The following is a 25,327-nucleotide window of genomic DNA, read 5'->3' as shown; positions in this document are numbered from 1 at the left end:
GGCAACCCTAACGAGAGAGAGAATGTGACTTACTCCTCTTCCTCCCAAATTGAAACATTGGTGATTGGCCACTTAGGCACCCAGAGCTGTCACAAATGTTCATTTACTACACACACTGTACAAGGAGTAACATCAATGGTTTGTATGTGGCAGTACATAGTGTACATTCATTGTTGGAGAATAGACGTTTAAGGGCTTTTGTCAATGGGCATACAGGTGAAACTCGAAAAATAAGAATATCGTGCAAAAGTTAATTTATTTCAGTAATGCAACTTAAAAGTTGAAACTATTATATGAGATAGACTCATTACATGCAAAGCAAGATAGTTCAAGCCGTGATTTGTCATAATTGTGATGATTATGGCTTACAGCTCCTGAAAACCCCAAATCCACAATCTCAGAAAATTAGAATATTACATGCAATCAATAAAACAAGGATTGTACATAGAACAATATCAGACCTCTGAAAAGTATAAGCATGCATATGTACTCAGTACTTGGTTTGGGCCCCTTTGCAGCAATTACTGCCTCAATGCGGCGTGGCATGGAAGCTATCAGCCTGTGGCACTGCTGAGGTGTTTTGGAAGACCAGGATGCTTCAATAGCGGCCTTCAGTTCTTCTGCATTGTTCTGTCTCATGTCTCTCATCGTTCTCTTGGCAATGCCCAATAGATTCTCTATGGGGTTCAGGTCAGGCGAGTTTGCTGGCCAATCAAGCACAGTAATCCCACGGTCATTGAACTAGGTTTTGGTGCTTTTGGCAGTGTGGGCAGGTGCCAAGTCCTGCTGGAAAATGAAGTCAGCATCCCCATAAAGCTCGTCTGTGGAAGGAAGCATGAAGTGCTCCAAAATCTCCTGGTAGACGGCTTCGTTGACCCTGGACTTAATGAAGCACAGTGGACCAACACCAGCAGATGACATGGCTCCCCAAATCAACACAGACTGTGGAAACTTCACACTGAACTTCAATCATCTTGCAGCGTGTGCCTCTCCATTCTTCCTCCATACTCTGGGTCCTTGGTTTCCAAATGAGATGCAAAAGTTGCTCTCATCAGAAAAGAGGACTTTGGACCACTGAGCAACAGACCAGGTCTGTTTTTCTTTGGCCCAGGTAAGACGCTTCTGACCTTGTTTGTTGTTCAGGAGCGGCTTGACAAGAGGAATACGACATTTGAAGCCCATGTGCAGGATCCGTATGTGTGTGGTGGCTCTTGATGCACTGACTCCAGCCTCAGTCCACTCCTTGTGAAAGTCCCCAACACTTTTGAATGGCCTTTTCCTGACAATCCTCTCCAGGCTGCGGTCATCCCTGCTGCTTGTGCACCTTTTTCTTCCACACTTTTCCCTTCCACATAACTTTCTATTAATGTGCTTTGATGCAGCACTTTGGGAACATCCAACTTCTTTTGCAATTACCTTTTGAGGCTTTCCCTCCTTATGGAGGGTGTCAATGATGGTTTTCTGCACAACTGTCAGGTCAGCAGTCTTTCCCATTATTGTGGTTCCTACTGAACCAGACTGAGAGACCATTTAAAGGCTCAGGAACCCTTTCCAGGTGTTATGGCTTAATTAGCTGATTAGAGTGGGACACTTTGAGCCTAGAATATTGCACCTTTTCACAATATTCTAATTTTCTGAGATTGTGGATTTGGGGTTTTCATGAGCTGTAAGCCATAATCATCACAATTATGACAAATCACAGCTTGAACTATCTTGCTTTGCATGTAATGAGTCTATCTCATATATTAGTTTCACCTTTTAAGTTGCATCACTGAAATAAATGAACTTTTGCACAATATTCTAATTTTTTGAGTTTCACCTGTAGGTCTTGTTTCAATGGCATCAGTTTGAGAAGATCTTGAAATCATTCATTAACATGTGCATTTGGTCTACAGCTGACCTACATTTTCCATATGCTTTTTTGGGATTTCAAAACCTGCTTCAAGGAAACAAATGTCCATTGACCCTAGGTTCACACCTAAGCATTTTCTGTAGAGTTTTGCAGAAGTACAATCCATTTAACATGATTTCCAATGGGACATGTTCACACCTTTGCGTTTTCACCCGGTGCGTTTTTTGGAAAGGGTCAGAGACTTTTTTGAATGCAAAAAGTTGCATTTTTCGTTCTATAGACTTCAATGGAAATGTTGCAAAAAAGCATGTATTGAGTTTTTGTTGCATTTTTGATGCATTTTGCGTTTTAAATCTGCTTAGCAAGAAGAAAATTTAAAAAAATTTAAAAAACCCTTGCAAAAAGCATCGAAAACACAAATGCAATTACACAACGCAAAACGCAATGCAGAAATGGCTCAAACGCAACCTACATAGGTATGAACCTAGCCTGAAACAGGCTCTTAATCGGATTGCTTGCTACAGTTTAAGGCAATTCAGACAGTTGTTATGAGACACTAAAAAAGGAAGCCCGTAATCAAGTGAAATCACTAGAGATGAGCGAATCGAACCAGGCGAAGTGGAATTCGTTTCGAATTTCAGGAAAAATTCGATTCGTGCCGAATCCGAATATTAGCCAACTTCGGGTGCGCGAATCGGATTTTTCCCGATCAGCCGGCAAAAAGTGTCCCTGCAGAGAGCTCCGCTATTTCTGACAGTTCTCTGACAGTTCCTTCACATTTACAGCGGTTGAAACATTGTATCTATTTGTTTCCATTTAGGATACAGATGTTTTTATTCGGGAACAGATACAATGTTTCAACCGCTGTAAATGTGAAGGAACTGTCAGAGAACTGTCAGAAATAGCGGAGCTCTCTGCAGATACACTTTTTTCTGTACTGGAATACTTCTTCTTTTCATTCTTCTTTTCATTCTTCTCATTCTTCTTTTCATTCTTCTTTTCATTCTTCTTCTCATTCTTCTTTTCATTCTTCTTCTTCTTCTTTTCATTCTTCTTTTCATTCTTCTCATTCTTCTTCTCATTCTTCTTCTCATTCTTCTTCTCATTCTTCTTCTTCTTCTTTTCATTCTTCTTCTTCTTCTTTTCATTCTTCTTTTCATTCTTCTTCTTCTTCTTTTCATTCTTCTTCTTCTTCTTTTCATTCTTCTTTTCATTCTTCTTCTTTTCATTCTTCTTCTTCTTTTCATTCTTCTTCTTCTTCTTTTCATTCTTCTTCTTTTTCTTTTCATTCTTCTTTTCATTCTTCTTCTTCTTCTTTTCATTCTTCTTCTTCTTCTTTTCATTCTTCTTTTCATTCTTCTTCTTCTTTTCATTCTTCTTCTTCTTCTTTTCATTCTTCTCATTCTTCTTCTCATTCTTCTTCTCATTCTTCTTTTCATTCTTCTTCTTCTTTTCATTCTTCTCATTCTTCTTTTCATTCTTCTTTTCATTCTTCTTCTTCTTCTTTTCATTCTTCTTCTTCTTTTCATTCTTCTTTTCATTCTTCTTCTTCTTCTTTTCATTCTTCTCATTCTTCTTCTTCTTCTTTTCATTCTTCTTCTTCTTCTTTTCATTCTTCTCATTCTTCTTTTCATTCTTCTTCTTCTTCTTTTCATTCTTCTTCTTCTTTTCATTCTTTTTTTCATTCTTCTTCTTCTTCTTTTCATTCTTCTTTTCATTCTTCTCATTCTTCTTTTCATTCTTCTTCTTCTTCTTTTCATTCCCTCTTCTTCTTTTCATTCTTCTTCTTCTTCTTTTCATTCTTCTTCTTCTTCTTTTCATTCTTCTTTTCATTCTTCTTCTTCTTCTTTTCATTCTTCTTCTTCTTCTTTTCATTCTTCTTCTTCTTCTTTTCATTCCTCTTTTCATTCTTCTTCTTCTTCTTTTCATTCTTCTTCTTCTTCTTTTCATTCTTCTTTTCATTCTTCTTCTTCTTTTCATTCTTCTTCTTCTTTTCATTCTTCTTTTCATTCTTCTCATTCTTCTTTTCATTCTTCTCATTCTTCTTCTCATTCTTCTTTTCATTCTTCTTCTCATTCTTCTTTTCATTCTTCTTCTTCTTTTCATTCTTCTTTTCATTCTTCTCATTCTTCTTTTCATTCTTCTTCTTTTCATTCTTCTTCTTCTTTTCATTCTTCTTTTCATTCTTCTTCTTCTTCTTTTCATTCTTCTCATTCTTCTTTTCATTCTTCTTCTTCTTCTTTTCATTCTTCTTCTTCTTTTCATTCTTCTTTTCATTCTTCTTCTTCTTTTCATTCTTCTCATTCTTCTTTTCATTCTTCTTTTCATTCTTCTTCTTCTTCTTTTCATTCTTCTTTTCATTCTTCTTCTTCTTTTCATTCTTCTTCTTCTTCTTCTTCTTTTCATTCTTCTTTTCATTCTTCTCATTCTTTTCATTCTTCTCATTCTTCTTCTCATTCTTCTTTTCATTCTTCTTCTCATTCTTCTTTTCATTCTTCTTCTTCTTCTTTTTATTCTTCTTCTTCTTCTTCTTCTTCTTCTTCGTCGTGCCCCGTGACTGCCCAAATGAGTGAAGTGTGCGGTGATTCTAAGATCGACGGCACTCATCTGCATGTCATACTGACTGACAGTATTATTTCTCTTCCCCAGCAGACTCCAAGGGCATTTAAATTAAAGGTACAGTGTTCTGCACTAATATAAAGGCTCTCTGAAGCCTAGAAACCCTTTTAATTAGTTAAATTCGCAGCGAATAAATTCGCATCGAATCGAATTTCTCCCGCAAATTCGGCGAATCAGCCGAATCGAATTTTTGAATAATTTGCTCATCTCTAGAAATCACTTAATGCCTCCTAATTCATTGGTTGATTACTTTAAATACTACATCATCCAGCACTGTAGGCGAATCTGTTGACTGAGACAAATGAAATATTTACATAGTGACTCAGCCAGTTTAGTAATGCTGGGAAATGATGAAAGTCCAAGAAGTTCAACAAATGACATATTCCTTGATTGCTGACACATTTATTAATAAGCCTGAGTTCTGAAAGTCACCAACAAGCATTTGGAGATGTTTGTCAAATTTGCCCATGTGTTTTGATCAGCCTATTAGTATGAAGAGATGCTGAAAGGCACAAAAGGGCTAAGGAGTGACAAAGTGAAATGGTAATTGTGTCTCTTTTGAACTGTGCAAAAGTTTTAGGCAGGTGTGAAAAAAAATGCTGGAAATTAAGAATGCTTTCAGAAATAGTAGTGTTAATTGTTTATTTTTATCAATGAACAAAATGGAAAGTAAATGAACAAAAGAGAAATCTAAATCAAATCAATATTTAATGTGATCACCCTTTACCTCCAAAACAGCATCAATTCTTCTAGATACACTTGTTTTTGAAGGAACTGGGCAGGTAGGTTGTTCCAAACATCTTGGTGAACGAACCCCAGATCTTCTTTGGATGAAGGCTGCTTCGTATCCTTCTGTCTCTTCATGTAATCCCAGACAGACTCGATTATGTTGAGATCAGGGCTCTGTGGGAGTCAAACCATCACTTCCAGGACTCCTTGTTCTTATTTACACTGAATACAGTTCTTAATGACATTGGGTGTATGTTTGGGGTCATTGTCCTGCTGCAGAATAAATTTGTGGCCAATCACACACCTCCCTGATGGTATGGCATTATGAATAAGTATCTGCCTGTATTTCTCAGAATTGAAGACACCACTGATCCTGACCAAATCTCCAACTCCATTTGCAGAAATGCAGCCCCATACTTGCAAGGAACCTCCATCATGCTTTACTGTTGCCTGCAGACACTCACTATTGTACCGCTCTCTAGCCCTTCACGAACAAATTTCCTCCTGCTACAGCCAAATATTTCAAATTTTGACTCATCCATCCATTTGCTGCCATTCTTTTGCACCCCGGTTCCTATGTTTTCATGCACAGGATGTGGAAATAAGGCTAGGTAACTCACAAACCCTAAAAATACAGCCAGTGTCATGAAAAACTATCTTCAGTGCAAAGAAAAACAGAGTCCTAGAAGTGACGGTGTGGCCCTCACAGAGCCCTGATCTCTACATTATCAAGTCTGTCTGGGATTACATGAGGAAACAGAAGGATCAGAGGCAGCCTACATCCACAGAAGATCTTTGGTTAGTTCTTCAAGATGTTTGGAACAACCTACCTTCTGAGTTCCTCCAAAACTGTGTGCAAGTGTACCTAGAAGAATTCATGCTGTTTTGAAGGCAAAGGGTGGTTACGCCAAATATAGATATGATTTAGATTATTCTTTTGTTCATTTACTTTCCATTTTGTTAATTGATTAAAAAAACAATTAACACTGCTATTTCTGAAATCATTCTTAATTTACAGCATTTTTTTCACACCTGCCTAAAACTTTTGCACAGTACTGTATATCAAGTTTCTCAAAAGCCTAGCATTAAAATAGTATGTTATAATTGTTCAAATAATCCGTGAATATTTTTGTTGGATGTTTTATAATCTATGAGAAAATTATCATAGCTCCACACATTTTTTGTGTTTTTTTTGCCTAGAATTAAGGTTGGTTTCATAATTCAGATTAAATGAGCAAAGTTTTGGCTCTTTTGAAGATTCTGTATATAGCCCTGCAGAACAGACAGTGCACAGTCCACATGTGTTTATCTGCTTGCTTCATTGCAACCAGTAAACATGAAACTTTAGTGAAAATACATAGAGTATACAGTAACATACCGTATTTTTCGCCGTATAAGACGCACTTTTTCTTCCCCAAAACTGGGGGGGAAATGTCAGTGCGTCTTATGGGGCGAATATGGAGCGGCCGGTCCGGTATTTCCACCGCGGCCGTGTCAGAATACCGGGCCGGCCGCTCAGCTCTGCAGCGGGACCTTACCTGTTCCTCTATCCAGCGGCGTGCTGTCTTCCCGGCTTCTGTAGTGTGGGCACTGGGCATGACAGCCGGGTGCCAAGTGCGCATGCGCAAGAAGCGGTGCTTTTTGTGAATGGTAAGGCGGTACCTGGGACACATGACAGATCCCAGAAGCCGCCGGACCAATCACAAAGCGCAAGTGCTTCTCGCTCATGCGCACTGGGCACCCGGCTGTCATGCAGAGTGCCATTACAGAAGACAGCGCGCGGCTGGATCGAGGAACAGGTAAGATCAAACAAAAACTCTGCGGAAGTAAGAGCTGGTACCTGTCAAATTCAGGTACCCGCTCTCCACTTCCCCAAAGGTCAGCAGTCATCTGTACTGTCCGCAGTCTCTGGTCATCCCTGTGCTGTCCGCAGTCTCTGGTCATCCCTGTGCTGTCCGCAGTCTCTGGTCATCCCTGTGCTGTCCGCAGTCTCTGGTCATCCCTGTGCTGTCCGCAGTCTCTGGTCATCCCTGTGCTGTCCGCAGTCTCTGGTCATCTCCTGTACTGTGTCTGCAGTCCATTTGTTCAGAATTTTTTTTTTCCTGTTTTCTACCTCTAAAACCTAGGTGCGTCTTATGGTCAGGTGCGTCTTATACGGCGAAAAATACGGTAGATGAAGCTACAAATTTATAAACACCATCTGCTGGTTGAAGAATATATCTCTACTTAATATGATGTAGTGGTTGCACAAACTACATGAACACTGTATTCCAACACCCCCACTCAACAACTACTCCTTATATTAGTCCCATTTAGGATCTTAGTTCCTTAAATCTGTTTCTTGTAAGTGGTTTTGTCAGTTTCTTCATCAGCAGCTCTCATCCACTTTTGTTTCTCATGGGTCAGAAGTCTTTGCATCTCATCCCATGAATCTAGCTTTGGTTTCAAGGCTTTGTGAACAACATAGGACCAACGTTTGGCTGGGATGCCTGTATTGCTTCTGGTGGATCTCCTGATTGAAGTTTCTTGTGGCCTGGTTTCTTCTTTTACAGTATTTGGGCTGTCTGCTTTAAATTCTATTCTGTGTCATTTTGTTGCTTATCTTCAAGTGACACTGATGTGGAATTTCCCTCAGTTTGAAGTGTTTGTGTTAGTTCATGAAATTTTGAACACACTGATGTTTCATTGGCAATTACACTTCTAGAGATGGTTATCTTTTATGTGTCTTGGTGTAGAATTCTGTATCCCTTTTGAGATTCACTGTATCCCACAAGTACCCCCATTTTGTTCAGGGTTGTACGGTATAGTAGTTTGAAATATTATGCCATGCTTCCTGACAATCGCCTGTGTGTTATCACCTGTATATTCAGTTCCATTATCTGTGCGTAGTACACTCGACAATTTGCCAAATTTGTTGCTTGAGCTTGAGAAAATATCTCTTCTTTCCTGGAGTCATCTTTTTCAGTGTACCACAAAGATCTGAATGAATTCCCGGAAGTCCAGAGGTTTTTTTAGTTCTGCTGTTACTCTGCTTTGGAAAGGTTTTTCTTGACATTTTTTTTATACAGCTGGTGCATTTGATTGTTTGAGCACATGGACTAATTTTTATTCCACTTGGATAGTCATTCTCAGTAAATTTCTTTATTATATTAGGACTTCTGTGGCCAAGGCATCTGTGCCATGTGTGAATGCAGTTTGTATATTTTTCCTCTTTGGCAGTATTAACCACCTCATTGCAGTTTAGCTGATACAGTTAATCTGTAATTTTAGCCTTTGCAGGTAAGATATTCCCTTTTGTGGTGGCACAACTGTCACCTTGGAAGGTCACTACATTACCTTGTTAAGTGAGCTTCTCCACTGACAACAGATTAGTGTCAAGAGCAGAGCCATACATGACATTTTTCACAGGTACCTTTCTGGTGACACTCTGGAAAATAGGACAGTAAAGAAAACCATCTCCTATTCCTTCTGATTCCATCATTTGCCCATTAGCTGTGGTGATTTTTTGTTTTACTCTGGTCAAGGTGATTAAAGAAATTTCTGTCATGTGACTCATAGCTCTTGAATCAACAAACCATGCATGCAAGATGAGGTGCAACTTTTGGAGTGAAAAACATATTACCTGAAACAAAATCAGTTTCTTGCACACAAAGCATTCATGTGTTTCTTGTAGCATGTTACTGTTTTTATTCCTATTTTCAATCTTTAAAGCAGACTCTGTGACAGAGGTACCGTCACTATTAATGCTTTCTGTTTTACACTTACAGGTGAAACTCGAACAATTAGAATATCGTGCAAAAGTTCATTTATTTCAGTAATGCAACTTAAAAGGTGAAACTAATATATGAGATAGACTCATTACATGCAAAGCAAGATAGTTCAAGTTGTGATTTGTCATAATTGTGATGATTATGACTTACAGCTCATGAAAACCCCAAATCCACAATCTCAGAAAATAAGAATATTACATGCAATTAATAAAACAAGGATTGTACAGAGAACAATATCAGACCTCTGAAAAGTATAAGCATGCATATGTACTCAGTACTTGGTTTGGGCCCCTTTTGCAGTAATTACTGCCTCAATGCGGCGTGGCATGGAACCTATCAGCCTGTGGCACTGCTGAGGTGTTATGGAAGACCAGGATGCTTCAATAGCGGCCTTCAGCTCTTCTGCATTGTTCGGTCTCATGTCTCTCATCTTTCTCTTGGCAATGCCCCATAGATTCTCTATGGGGTTCAGGTCAGTCGAGTTTGCTGGCCAATCAAGCACAGCAATCCCACGGTCATTGAACCAGGTTTTGGTGCTCATCTGGGCAGGTGCCAAGTCCTGCTGGAAAATGAAGTCAGCATCCCCATAAAGCTTGTCTGTGGAAGGAAGCGTGAAGTGCTCCAAAATCTCCTGGTAGACGGCTGCATTGACCCTGGACTTAATGAATCACAGTGGACCAACACCAGCAGATGACATGGCTCCCCAAATCAACACAGACTGTGGAAACTTCACACTGGACTTCAAGCATCTTGCAGTGTGTGCCTCTCCATTCTTCCTCCATACTCTGGGTCCTTGGTTTCCAAATGAGATGCAAAAGTTGCTCTCATCAGAAAAGAGGACTTTGGATCACTGAGCAACAGACCAGGTCTGTTTTTCTTTAGCCCAGGTAAGACGCATCTGACTTTGTTTGTTGTTCAGGAGCGGCTTGACAAGAGGAATACGATATTTGAAGCCCATGTGCAGGATCTGTCTATGTGTGGTGGCTCTTGATGCACTGACTCCAGCCTCAGTCCACTCCTTGTGAAAGTCCCCAACACTTTTGAATGGCCTTTTCCTGACAATCCTCTCCAGGCTGCGGTCATCCCTGCTGCTTGTGCACCTTTTTCTTCCACACTTTTCCCTTCCACATAATTTTCTATTAATGTGTTTTGATACAGCACTTTGGGAACATCCAACTTCTTTTGCAATTGCCTTTTGAGGCTTTCCCTTCTTATGGAGGGTGTCAGTGATGGTTTTCTGCACAACTGTCAGGTCAGCAGTCTTTCCCATGATTGTGATTCCTACTGAACCAGACTGAGAGACCATTTAAAGGCTCAGGAACCCTTTGCAGGTGTTATGGCTTAATTAGCTGATTAGAGTGGGACACTTTGAGCCTAGAATATTGCACCTTTTCACAATATTCTAATTTTCTGAGATTGTGGATTTGGGGTTTTCATGAGCTGTAAGCCATAATCATCACAATTATGACAAATCACTGCTTGAACTATCTTGCGTTGCATGTAATGAGTCTATCTCATATATTAGTTTCACCTTTTAAGTTGCATTACTGAAATAAATTAACTTTTGCACGATATTCTAATTTTTTGAGTTTCACCTGTATACTCATCCATAAGCTTGTCCTTAACATATTCCAATGTCTGTTCATCATCTGGTCATGCATCAAGTGCCGTGACAAGTGTTTTTATAACTTTCTGGTAAACCACTAAGTAATAGTGCTGCGACATTAAAATCTTTTATTTCGTCTCCTATACCTCTCAGGGATTCAACCATTTCCAAGGTGTGCCTTATGTAATCCTGCATATCTTGGCCTTTCATCATTTTGGTTTGGTATAGCTTTCTAGTCAAATCAAATGCAGTTTATTGCTGAGATTAGCTCTTTCATGTACCTTTTGTAATTCTTCCCACATTTCTTCAGTTTCACACTTAGATACATGTATGTACATATGATTTGATCATCTTTTATGCTATGAGAGATTGAGCTCTGAGCTTTCTGGTCTTTCTCTATCCAATCATCTGAAGGCTGTCCTGGTCTGACTTCATGTATACATTTCCGTATACCTTCTCTTATTAGCAGCATTTTCATCTTGAATTTCCAAGACTGGTAGTTCTGGTTTGTCAGTTTTGTAAATGAAATTTTTGTTGTAGCCGTGTTACTGGTCATTTTCTTTTATTCTGTTGCTGTATCTTGCACTTATTTGCTGTATCTGGCTATGACTGGACATCTGGGCCCATAACCTGTTAGAGATTCTGTATATAGCCCTACAGTGCTGAGTCCACATGTGTTTCTATGCTTGCCTCATTGCAACCAGGAAAAAGGAAACTTTATATAGTGAAAAGACATAGAGTACACAGTACCATAGATGCAGCTACAAACTTATAAACACTGCCATCTACTGGTTGAAGAATATATCCCTACAGAATACTGATGTAGTTGTTGCACCAAATACATGGAGTTGGACAAAAAGATGGAAACATTACATGATTTGCAGGTGTGAAAGTGAGGACATGTTTCAAAAAGCTTTGAAAGCGGAAGTGATGTAACACTTGCTTCTGCTGTGTGAGGAGACACTTAGCTAACAGGTGGGAAGTCTTAATTACGACATTCACTGCATGCACTGCTAGTAGTAGAGAGTTGAGTCAGAGCTTACTGAGCTTCAAAGAGGGCAAATTGTTGGTGCCCGCTTAGCTGATGCCTCTGTGACTGAAGTTGCTAATTTATTTGCCGTGTTGCGAGGTACAGTATGAAAGGTTATGACAGCATATACAGTGTCTGGGAAAATGTTGTCTGATAAGCGTAAGCAAGATTGTAACCTGGAATTACAAGAAAACAACTGTTGCAAAAGTGAACACGGAGATTGAACTCTGCAGTTGCTTTTGCAGCAGTTGTTTTCTTATTCTTTTTGTCTCTTACAGCCTTGGCCAATTACAGGGAAGGGTTGCCCCATTGACTGCTGGGAGTGGTATTTATATTCGGAGAGCACATGGGTCCAGTGTCTTTCCCGGGAGTGGATTGCACCAGCCAGGCTGGAGGCAGGGTGCCTCGCCTGGCGCTTGCTGCCATGTGGCCTCAGGTGGTTTGACCTGAGGGCCTGAAGTTAAAGAGAGAGACCCTGGTTCTTCAGTAAGCTGACTGAGGGGAGCTGTCCACCAAAGCTCTGTCTGTTATCACTGGAGGGTTTTGCTTGACAGAATGGAAGGAGGCAACCATTCTGTCCTTGAGCCTTGTGAGTACTGACATTGAGGAATTTGGGGACTCTGTGTGCTTGCTACCTCCCCTGGTGTTTGATAGTCAGTGTGGGTCTGGAAAAAGGGAACACTGGCTAGCGTTCTGAAGAGCTAGTCCAAGTGTTGCTACCTTACCTTTGGGCTGTCGCAGCCTATCATAACTGGCTTATACTTGAGGAGCTCAGACCTGTAACTACTACTACTGCAAAAAGGGACTTTTCTCACTCCTAAACTACTTGTTGCTACAAAGTAAAGGGAAGTCTGCTAGTTACTTCAGCTAAGACGTCAAAAGTGCTCAACTAAGAGATCAGCTAGATGTCCTCAGTGTGAATAGTTCTAATTTTGGAGTGTCCTACTACAATTCCCCATCCCTATCCCCATTTCTACAATAAAACTCCAAAACAAACACCCCCAAGACTGGTCATTGGAGACAAGGAGTGGAAGTGTGTTTGTGTGTGTATTAAGCTGAAGGAATACACTGTGCCTGGCTGCGGGGCGAAATAAGGGGAAACCGGGACAGCATACAAGCTGCCCTCACAAGGGTAGCTCTTCAAACATGAAACATGTTGTCACTTTCACACCTGCAAATCATGTAGTGTTTCCATTTTTTAGTCTAACTCCTGTACATGAACACTGTATTCCAACAGGCTCTAAGAAATCATCGCTAGTAGGAAATGCAACAGGTTTTTTGCTCTGAAAGTACAGTAAAAAAAAAACCTGCAACAGTGTCCTAAATGTCCTGGACCCTAAATTTTACTTATTTTTTAAGATGACCCTATGTATAGCCAAAACATTTCTGGAGCTTGGATAGTGTGAGAATCCCATTTAATTTGTTTTTTTAACCTGTTTTGCCCTGTTGGGCAGATTTATCTTTACTCCCAGTAAAAATAAGAAAGAAATAAGGAGAGAAAATCTCTACAAAGTAAAGGAAAATCCTATTTTAGACAGTTACCATCAGAACAAGCGTTCTCAATGGAAATTTCTCCCAAACTCCTACTCTGATGACAACCAAAACATTTTGGATTTCATGTCTCAGTTGTCACCAGTACAAAAGATGTGAAGATAAATCTACCTAGTTGGAAAGAATGTGTTTACACCCCCCTCAGGGTTACCAACCTCCCATGAGTTTTTTTTACTGACAAACATGGAAATTTGTGTCAGAGCACATTTTATACTGACAACCTTAAAAATGGAAGAACTCCTATTAGAAACTTAAAGACATTCGATATTTAAACAGTATAAACACAAAATGTAAACGCTGACAATACCCAGGAGAAAACTACCTGATTTACATATATAAAAAGTCGATACAGCAAGACAAAAATTAACCAACTTGAGAAACAGTTGAAAAAAAAGTATTGCTATGAATGCCACAGAGAGCAATGGCCATGGCTGAATTGCTTCTAATAATGGGAGTGGCTTAAAAAGGATAATTAAACAGAACCACCCCCTGACCACCTACCTCTAAGTGTACATAGCAGCTGTTTGGGTAAGTACACATTGCCATGACCTCAATATTTAGCTTCATGGCGCAGCAATTTTAACTCAACATGACAAATGTCACAGACATCATCGCTTGTCAAACTTGCCTATTGCAAAATTCTCATTCAACTGGAATAAAACAGACATTCAGGAGACAGTAGTAGAGTTCAGGGGCACAATCTGTACACAGGGCAGAGTTCAGAGGTGTGGTCCGTACACAGTGCAGAATTCAGGGGTGCACAAAATACAGAGTTCAAAGTTCAGGGGTGCAGTATGTACAGAGCGCAGAGTTCCGGAGTGCGCTATGTACACAACACGAGTTTGGTGTGGTAAGTACAGAGCACAGAATTCAGGGCTGCAGTATGAACAGTGCTCAAAGTTCAGGTGTGAAGTATCTACAGAGCACAAAGTTCAGGGGTATGGTAAGTACAGAGTGCAGAGTTCAGGAGTGTGCAACGTACACAGCACACAGTTCAGGAGTGCGGTATGAACAGAACACAGTGTTCAGGCATGCACTACTTACACAGTGCAGAGTTCAGGTGTGCGGTAAATACAGAACATAAAGTTCAGGGGTACAGTACATACAGGGCACTTTAGGGATGCGGTACATACAAGTGCAAAGGTCAGGGATGTGGTATGTATAGAATGCGGAGTTCAGGGCCGCAGTATGTACAGAGTTCAGGGGTGCCATACATACAGACTGCAGAGGTCAGGGGTGTTTTATGTAAAAAGTTCAGTTCAGGGGTGCAGTACATGCACAGTGCAGAGTTCAGGGGTACGGCATATACAGACCACAGAGTTCAGGGGTGCAGTACATACAGACCGCAGAGTTCAGGGGTGCGGTACATACAGACCACAGAGTTCAGGAGTGCGATACATACAGACCACAGAGTTCAGGGGTGCGGTACATACAGACCACAGGGTTCAGAGGTGCGGTACGTACAGAGCGCAGAGTTTAGGAGTGTGCTACGTATAGAGTTCACCATTCAGGAGTGTACTACATACACAGCGCAATGTACAAGGGTGCTGTATGTATGGAGCACAGAGTTCAGGGATGCGGTATGTACAGAGTGCAGCTCTCACTGGCCACTTTATAACCAAAGTTATCCCAGGGCTGAAGCTGGAACTAGGGGAGCAATATTGGAAAATGCAGCCACCTGCTCACTCCCTGTTTCAATGGAAAAATAAGTCCAACTTGCTCTGAGTCTCAAGTGACGGAGGTGCAAGTACTCCACCTTAAAAAGGCCCTGATTTATGGACATTTTAGGTTCGTAACGGACATTCATGGACATCTGTAAAAATCATGAATCTTTACAAACCCCACATGCAAGATTATTACCGTTGTAATATAAAATATTACTGTGATTACAGTCAAAAAGATGCAATTGTAGTAGTAAAAACTTGACAGGTGTTCCAATCTTTCCTGTTCCATCCAAAACTACAAAAGGAAGTCTTGGCATACAAACACTTTAAAGAAAAACAAATACATATATACAATTTTTTTTCATTTTCCCTCTTATATATATATACACTGGCATTTCACAATAGAATCTTTGCAGGAAGTTGAATGCTGTACCCAAAATCTGGCCCTGTTAGTGATTTAACTAAAAAAAAACCCTTTGCCTCATTGGTTCTTCTTTACTATTCTAGATATTCAATGAAATTGGAGCTACACAAAGCCTACGGCGAATTGTTTGTTACTCCGTAGACTGCACAGTTTCTGCCCTGGCTAAAAAAGCCCTCCAGATGATGGGAGAGGAGGTCCCATCCCGCATTGCACGTTCAGTACCCAACTGGAAACCTCTAGAAGTTCAAAACTGGCTGCAGCAGATTGGCTTTGACAAATTCTCAAAAGTATTTATGGTAAGTAATGACATACAGTATATTCTGACTCCAGCTATTGTGATAGTGACCTATCCCTTCCTAAGACCTCTATGCCTGGCCTGAATATAGTAGAGACAATTACTGTAGACAGTCTTCATCAGGTGGATGAACTCACCAAAGATTTGGAGTCCATGAATATCTTTATTGCATGCAGAACAGTTGAGTCAAACATTAAAGTGATTCTAAAGGTTGCAGTTAAAATAAATAACAAACAAGTAATGCTTACCTACTCTGTGCAAAGGTTTTGCACAGAGCAGCCCCGATCCTATTCTTTTGGGGTCCCTTGCTGGAGGTCCTGGCTCCTTTCCCATGTCGAGTGCACCAATAGCAAACTGCTTGCTATGGGGGCACTCTAGCAGGCTTGCTCCTGAGCCATGCTCCTATAAATGGACATTGTCTATTTACACACAGAGCACAGCTCTGCCCCATCCTCATCTCACGGGCTCACTGGCTGTGATTGACAGCAACAGGAACCAAGGGCTCCTGCTGCTATGTGAGGTGTGAGCCAATGAGGAGAGAGAGACCCAGGAGAACCATGGCTCTCATGCATAGAAACCAAAAGGCTTATTTACCGTAATGCATAGGATGAAATAAGGCAAAAAACCTTCTGTCTTTAGAACCACTTTAAGATGCAGTGATCGTGATATTGAAGTGTTTAAGGCAGTCAAAATTAACATTTGTTTCTCCTACCCTCAATGTGTGCTTTGTATGAGAGATACAGGAGCTCACTAATGGGGAAGATGGAATTTTTTCAGACCAAGAGTGGAAATAACGAAAAATACATGCATTTAAAACAATGGCCACAGGTCAACATAACCAAAAACAATTAACTAAAGAAAAGCATAGGCTATTTACACAAATGCAACTGCATTGCCCATATACTGCTGGAGGCAGCACACAGTATTCTGTATGTCCATGCCGTCTGTCTATGTATCTCCATGTGACACTGTATTGTTTATGGCAGGAACATCAGATTGATGGTGACCTTCTGCTGAGGCTGAATGAGACAGACCTGACGGAAGATTTGGGTATGACCTCCAGCATTGTCAGGAAGAGGTCAGTGCGTGCTTTAGAGATATGACAGCCTAGTATGAAACTTGGTACAAATACAGTATATATCTGTTCTGTAATTAAATGTCTGCATAATTAAAATGCATAGGCAGAGCAAACATTTCTTAATTTTGGTTTTATCTTTGACATGCACCATTACTGACAAACATTTGATGTTATTTTGTTAATCCAAAACTTTTTAAAGTAGACATAAAGTAACAACATTAGTGTTGACAAAGAAGTGCATTTATGTTGTACATATTCAGCTAAAGGAATAGATAATGCAAGGTATCTGCAATATAGCATACGCCAGGGGTCTCTAAACTTTGTCAACAAAGGGCCAGTTTACTGTCTTTCAAACTCTAGGGGGGGCAGACTGTGGCCAGTGGGAGAAGAAAATGTGCTGACGTCAGTGGAAGAAAATAATGCCTCATCATTGGTATTAGGGGGAGTAATAGAGCCCCATTGTTGGTATCAGTGGGAGGAATAGTGCCCATCATTGGTATCAATGGGCAGAATAGTGCCCCATCATTGGTGTCAATAGGAGGAATAGTGCCCCATATATGGTTGCCATCTCATTCCTTTAAAACACAACACATATTAATTACACAGGTTCTGAGGCTAATTTAATGCAGATAAATCACTAAATGAATTTAATTACCACCTTAATCAGCCATAGAACCTGTGTAGTTAATATGTATTCGGTTTTAAAGAGATAAGGTGGCAACCCTAGCTCCATTATTTGTATCAGTGGGAGGAATAGTGCCCCATCATTGGTATCAGTGGGAGGAACAGTGCCCCATCATTGGTATCAGGGGGAGGAATAGTGCCCCATCATTGGTGTCAGTGGCAGAAACTGTCTCACTGTCCCGCCGCATCCGGCCCCTGGGCCGCAGTTTGGAGACCACTGGCATACACAGAAGGAATGTATTACACAGACAAATGGTTAGTTGTCAAATTGTTCAAGACAAATGAAAAGAGAAGCCTAATCACAGACTGTTCACAGGAGTAAATGCAAAATAATATACTGTAATTAGATTATGTTCGGTTGAGAACTATGAAAACCTAAACAAAAAGTGTGTGTCTATAATATAGGAATGTTTGGAACCTATTAGTATTCCTAGATATAACAGATCACAAAGGAATATATGGGACTGCATTCTGAGTAGATCAAAACTAAACACATGAAAGGGGTAGCAAAGAGGTCTGTAAAGCAGGGCTGGATCTAGCCCAGGGGCAGACTGACCATTTGGAAACTCGGGCACTGCCCGAGGGCCCAGGGTCAGTAGGGGGCCCCACGAGATGCCCCTGGTACCTTTTTCATAGGCTTTTTTGAGTTTGGGCTAGGACACAGGGGCCCCATGATCCGCTAATGCCCGGGGGCCCCGTGAGTTGTCAGTGCGCCCCTGATCTAACCTGTCTAATGTGGGGGTGCAGTAAAAGAATGTCGGGGGCAGAGGATGGGAAGTCAGCAGGGCAGTGTACAGGGTTTGACAGGGCAGAAGATAGGGCAAGAATTTTGTACAGCAGTGTACAGAGGCTATTACTTTGTAGGGCAGTGTACAGAGGCTATTACTTTGTAGGGCAGTGTACAGAGGCTATTACTTTGTAGGGCAGTGTACAGAGGCTATTACTTTGTAGGGCAGTGTACAGAGGCTATTAGTTTGTAGGGCAGTGTACAGAGGCTATTACTTTGTAGGGCAGTGTACAGAGGTTATTAATGTATAGGCCAGTGTACAGAGGCTATTACTTTGTAGGGCAGTGTACAGAGGCTATTAGTTTGTAGGGCAGTGTACAGAGGCTATTAGTTTGTAGGGCAGTGTACAAAGGCTATTACTTTGTAGGGCAGTGTACAGAGGCTATTACTTCGTAGGGCAGTGTACAAAGGCTATTACTTCGTAGGGCAGTGTACAGAGGCTATTACTTCGTAGGGCAGTGTACAGAGGCTATTACTTTGTAGGGCAGTGTACAGAGGCTATTACTTCGTAGGGCAGTGTACAGAGGCTATTACTTTGTAGGGCAGTGTACAGAGGCTATTACTTCGTAGGGCAGTGTACAGAGGCTATTACTTTGTAGGGCAGTGTACAAAGGCTATTACTTCGTAGGACAGTGTACAGAGGCTATTACTTTGTAGGGCAGTGTACAGAGGCTATTACTTCGTAGGGCAGTGTACAGAGGCTATTACTTTGTAGGGCAGTGTACAGAGGCTATTACTTCGTAGGGCAGTGTACAGAGGCTATTACTTTGTAGGGCAGTGTACAGAGGCTATTACTTCGTAGGGCAGTGTACAGAGGCTATTAGTTTGTAGGGCAGTGTACAGAGGCTATTACTTTGTAGGGCAGTGTACAGAGGCTATTACTTTGTATACTGTGAATGAGTGACACTGCTGGATGGGCGGAGCCGCACATGGCCGCATTTTTGTAAAATTTTGACAGCTAGCGAGGGAAAAGCAGGAGATCGGGGGTGTGGTAATTTCATAACATGTTACATGTTACACCCTGAATATGGGTGTAACATGTTATGAAAGGTGAACTTATCCTTTAAAGCCTCATTCACACCAGGCAGCCAGGGGGTGGTAAAAACAGGTGGCTGAGTTGCAGTTTTACCACCCCCTGGCCTGCCACCTAAAGTCTAAAATACAGCTGGAGGGGGCTGTTCACGTGCTGTGACAAATTTAACATGGCATGTTGAGTTGACAGGCTGTAAAACTGTTCCATTCAATTCAACAGGGCCATTCCGCAACCATTACCAATAGAGATGAGCGAATCGAAGTAGGCGAAGTGGAATTCGAGTCGAATATTGGAGTCTGCGCGCCGAATCCGAAAAATAGCCTACTTCGGACGCGCGAATCGAAATTTTTCCTAAAATGGCGGCGGACATGTGCGGCGACGGAGCGGGGATGTCTGGGAAGGCGCGCAGACAAGGCGCGCTGACCCATAATGCATTCCTTAATGACATGTGATCGCATTAGCCAATCAGCAGCCAGCCAGCCAGCACTGTGTAATGGTCGAGCTATAAATAGCGGCCATTTTAGAATTCTTCATTTGCCTCCAGTCATTCAAGAGAGGCAGACCGCTCTGTATTAGGGACAGAGTTAGGGCCACAGAAACGTTACTTGGGGACAGAGAAACGTTACTTAGGGACAGAGAAGCATTACTCAGGGACACAGAATTGTTAATGAGGGCCACAGAATCGTTACTTAGGGCCAAAGAAACGCTAGTTAGGGCCACAGAATTGTTACTCAGGGACAGACAGAATTGTTACTGAGTGCCAGAGAATTGTTACTTAGGGCCACAGAAACGTTAGTTAGGGCCACAGAATTGTTACTCAGGGACAGACACAGAATTGTTACTGAGGGCCACAGAACTGTTACTTAGGGCCACAGAAACGTTATTAGGGCCACAGAATTGTTACTCAGGGACAGACAGAATTGTTACTGAGTGCCAGAGAATTGTTACTTAGGGCCACAGAAACGTTAGTTAGGGCCACAGAATTGTTACTCAGGGACAGACACAGAATTGTTACTGAGGGCCACAGAACTGTTACTTAGGGCCACAGAAACGTTATTAGGGCCACAGAATTGTTACTCAGGGACAGACAGAATTGTTACTGAGCGCCAGAGAATTGTTACTTAGGGCCACAGAAACGTTAGTTAGGGCCACAGAATTGTTACTCAGGGACAGACACAGAATTGTTACTGAGGGCCACAGAACTGTTACTTAGGGCCACAGAAACGTTAGTTAGGGCCACAGAATTGTTACTCAGGGACAGACACAGAATTGTTACTGAGGGCCACAGAACTGTTACTTAGGGCCACAGAAACGTTAGTTAGGGCCACAGAATTGTTACTCAGGGACAGACACAGAATTGTTACTGAGGGCCACAGAATTGTTACTTAGGGCCACAGAAACGTTACTCAGGGACACAGAATTGTTACTGAGGGCCACAGAACTGTTACTTAGGGCCACAGAAACGTTAGTTAGGGCCACAGAATTGTTACTCAGGGACAGACAGAATTGTTACTGAGTGCCAGAGAATTGTTACTTAGGGCCACAGAAACGTTAGTTAGGGCCACAGAATTGTTACTCAGGGACAGACACAGAATTGTTACTGAGGGCCACAGAACTGTTACTTAGGGCTACAAAAACGTTAGTTAGGGCCACAGAATTGTTACTCAGGGACAGACACAGAATTGTTACTGAGGGCCACAGAATTGTTACTTAGGGCCACAGAAACGTTACTCAGGGACAGAGAATTGTTACTGAGGGCCACAGAACTGTTACTTAGGGCCACAGAAACGTTAGTTAGGGCCACAGAATTGTTACTCAGGGACAGACACAGAATTGTTACTGAGGGCCACAGAATTGTTACTTAGGGCCACAGAAACGTTACTCAGGGACACAGAATTGTTACTGAGGGCCACAGAACCGTTACTTAGGGCCACAGAATTGTTACTCAGGGACAGACACAGAATTGTTACTCAGGGACACAGAATTGTTACTGAGGGCCACAGAACCGTTACTTAGGGCCACAGAAACGTTACTCAGGGACACAGAATTGTTACTGAGGGCCACATAACCGTTACTTAGGGCCACATAATTGTTACTCAGGGACAGACACAGAATTGTTACTGAGGGACACAGAATTGTTACTGAGGGCCACAACCGTTACTTAGGGCCACAGAATTGTTACTCAGGGACACAGAATTGTTACTGAGGGCCACAGAACTGTTACTTAGGGCCACAGAAACGTTATTAGGGCCACAGAATTGTTACTCAGGGACAGACAGAATTGTTACTGAGTGCCAGAGAATTGTTACTTAGGGCCACAGAAACGTTAGTTAGGACCACAGAATTGTTACTCAGGGACAGACACAGAATTGTTACTGAGGGCCACAGAACTGTTACTTAGGGCCACAGAAACGTTAGTTAGGGCCACAGAATTGTTACTCAGGGACAGACACAGAATTGTTACTGAGGGCCACAGAATTGTTACTTAGGGCCACAGAAACGTTACTCAGGGACACAGAATTGTTACTGAGGGCCACAGAACTGTTACTTAGGGCCACAGAAACGTTAGTTAGGGCCACAGAATTGTTACTCAGGGACAGACACAGAATTGTTACTGAGGGCCACAGAACTGTTACTTAGGGCTACAAAAACGTTAGTTAGGGCCACAGAATTGTTACTCAGGGACAGACACAGAATTGTTACTGAGGGCCACAGAATTGTTACTTAGGGCCACAGAAACGTTACTCAGGGACAGAGAATTGTTACTGAGGGCCACAGAACTGTTACTTAGGGCCACAGAAACGTTAGTTAGGGCCACAGAATTGTTACTCAGGGACAGACACAGAATTGTTACTGAGGGCCACAGAATTGTTACTTAGGGCCACAGAAACGTTACTCAGGGACACAGAATTGTTACTGAGGGCCACAGAACCGTTACTTAGGGCCACAGAATTGTTACTCAGGGACAGACACAGAATTGTTACTCAGGGACACAGAATTGTTACTGAGGGCCACAGAACCGTTACTTAGGGCCACAGAAACGTTACTCAGGGACACAGAATTGTTACTGAGGGCCACATAACCGTTACTTAGGGCCACATAATTGTTACTCAGGGACAGACACAGAATTATTACTGAGGGACACAGAATTGTTACTGAGGGCCACAACCGTTACTTAGGGCCACAGAATTGTTACTCAGGGACACAGAATTGTTACTGAGGGCCACAGAACCGTTACTTAGGGCCACAGAATTGTTACTCAGGGACACAGAATTGTTACTGAGGGCCACAGAACTGTTACTTAGGGCCACAGAATTGTTACTCGGACAGACACAGAATTGTTACTCAGGGACACAGAATTGTTACTGAGGGCCACAGAACCGTTACTTAGGGCCACAGAAACGTTACTCAGGGACACAGAATTGTTACTGAGGGCCACATAACCGTTACTTAGGGCCACATAATTGTTACTCAGGGACAGACACAGAATTGTTACTGAGGGACACAGAATTGTTACTGAGGGCCACAACCGTTACTTAGGGCCACCGAATTGTTACTCAGGGACACAGAATTGTTACTGAGGGCCACAGAACCGTTACTTAGGGCCACAGAATTGTTACTCAGAGACACAGAATTGTTACTGAGGGCCACAGAACTGTTACTTAGGGCCACAGAATTGTTACTCAGGGACAGACACAGAATTGTTACTGAGGGACACAGAATTGTTACTGAGGGCCACAGAACCGTTACTTAGGGCCACAGAAACGTTAATCAGGGACACAGAATTGTTACTGAGGGCCACAGAACCGTTACTTAGGGCCACATAAAAGTTAATCAGGGACACAGAATTGTTACTGAGGGCCACAGAACCGTTACTTAGGGCCACAGAAACGTTACTCAGGGACACATAATTGTTACTGAGGGCCACATAACCGTTACTTAGGGCCACATAATTGTTACTCAGGGACAGACACAGAATTGTTACTGAGGGACACAGAATTGTTACTGAGGGCCACAACCGTTACTTAGGGCCACAGAATTGTTACTCAGGGACACAGAATTGTTACTGAGGGCCACAGAACCGTTACTTAGGGCCACAGAATTGTTACTCAGGGACACAGAATTGTTACTGAGGGCCACAGAACCGTTACTTAGGGCCACAGAATTGTTACTCAGGGACAGACACAGAATTGTTACTGAGGGACACAGAATTGTTACTGAGGGCCACAGAACCGTTACTTAGGGCCACAGAAACGTTAATCAGGGACACAGAATTGTTACTGAGGGCCACAGAACCGTTACTTAGGGCCACATAAAAGTTAATCAGGGACACAGAATTGTTACTGAGGGCCACAGAACCGTTACTTAGGGCCACAGAATTGTTACTCAGGGACAGACACAGAATTGTTTCTTGAGGGACACAGAATTCTTACTGAGGGCATCAGAACCGTTACTTAGGGCCACAGAAACGTTAATCAGGGACACAGAATTGTTACTGAGGGCCACAGAACCGTTACTTAGGGCCACGTAAACGTTAATCAGGGACAGACACAGAATTGTTACTGAGGGACACAGAATTGTTACTGAGGGCCACAAAACCGTTACTTAGGGCCACAGAATTGTTACTCAGGGACACAGAATTGTTACTGAGGGCCACAGAACCGTTACTTAGGGCCACAGAATTGTTACTCAGGGACACAGAATTGTTACTGAGGGCCACAGAACTGTTACTTAGGGCCACAGAATTGTTACTCGGACAGACACAGAATTGTTACTCAGGGACACAGAATTGTTACTGAGGGCCACAGAACCGTTACTTAGGGCCACATAAACGTTAATCAGGGACACAGAATTGTTACTGAGGGCCACAGAACCGTTACTTAGGGCCACAGAATTGTTACTCACGGACAGACACAGAATTGTTTCTTGAGGGACACAGAATTGTTACTGAGGGCCACAGAACCGTTACTTAGGGCCACAGAAACGTTAATCAGGGACACAGAATTGTTACTGAGGGCCACAGAACCGTTACTTAGGGCCACGTAAACGTTAATCAGGGACAGACACAGAACCGTTACTTAGGGCCACAGAAACGTTAATCAGGGACACAGAATTGTTACTGAGGGCCACAGAACCGTTACTTAGGGCCACGTAAACGTTAATCAGGGACAGACACAGAATTGTTACTGAGGGACACAGAATTGTTACTGAGGGACACAGAATTGTTACTGAGGGCCACAGAACCGTTACTTAGGGCCACAGAATTGTTACTCAGGGACAGACACAGAATTGTTACTGAGGGACACAGAATTGTTACTGAGGGCCACAGAACCGTTACTTAGGGCCACAGAGTTGTTACTCAGGGACACAGAATTGTTACTGAGGGCCACAGAACTGTTACTGAGGGCCACAGAATTGTTACTCGGACAGACACAGAATTGTTACTCAGGGACACAGAATTGTTACTGAGGGCCACAGAACCGTTACTTAGGGCCACAGAATTGTTACCCAGGGACACAGAATTGTTACTGAGGGCCACAGAACCGTTACTTAGGGCCACAGAATTGTTACTCAGGGACACAGAATTGTTACTGAGGGCCACAGAACTGTTACTTAGGGCCACAGAATTGTTACTCGGACAGACACAGAATTGTTACTCAGGGACACAGAATTGTTACTGAGGGCCACAGAACCGTTACTTAGGGCCACATAAACGTTAATCAGGGACACAGAATTGTTACTGAGGGCCACAGAACCGTTACTTAGGGCCACAGAATTGTTACTCAGGGACAGACACAGAATTGTTACTGAGGGACACAGAATTGTTACTGAGGGCCACAGAACCGTTACTTAGGGCCACAGAATTGTTACTCAGGGACAGACACAGAATTGTTACTCAGGGACACAGAATTGTTACTCAGGGACACAGAATCGTTGAATTAAAGAGTATGTCAGACAACATGCAGAGGAGTGGCAGAGGAGGCAATGTTTTAGGAGCGAGCAGACGTGGCAGCAGAGGAAGGGGTCGAGGCAGCAGTATTCGCAGCCAGAGGCCAGTGCTCCCGGTGTCATCCAGCGGTCGTGTCTCCACCGACAACCCTGCCGTCATCGATTGGTTGGCTCGGTCGTCTTCCTCTTCCCAGGTCACCTCTGACACCTACAGCCAACGGTCGGTGGGTACGTCAGACACAACCGTTAGTTGGCA

At 42.4% G+C, this 25,327-nt stretch overlaps 1 protein-coding gene across 2 annotated transcripts in view; it reads left to right on the top strand.

Annotated features, from left to right (window-relative positions):
* SARM1 (sterile alpha and TIR motif containing 1) overlaps positions 1-25,327 on the top strand; it is a 100,584-nt gene that overhangs the window by 30,715 nt on the left and 44,542 nt on the right. For both annotated transcript variants that reach the window (XM_089657495.1, XM_089657502.1), the window contains exons 4-5: positions 15,329-15,541; positions 16,527-16,618. In XM_089657495.1, coding sequence (XP_089513621.1) covers positions 15,329-15,541; positions 16,527-16,618 — 305 coding nt within the window. The remainder of the gene's footprint in view (positions 1-15,328; positions 15,542-16,526; positions 16,619-25,327) is intronic.

The sequence above is a fragment of the Staurois parvus genome, unplaced genomic scaffold, assembly GCF_062004578.1.
Source record: "Staurois parvus isolate SC_StPar_1 unplaced genomic scaffold, SC_StPar_1.0 ptg000029l, whole genome shotgun sequence".
NCBI lineage: Eukaryota > Metazoa > Chordata > Amphibia > Anura > Ranidae > Staurois > Staurois parvus.
Note: the sequence above shows the minus strand (reverse complement) of the source record. Positions and strands in the feature narration are given on the sequence as shown.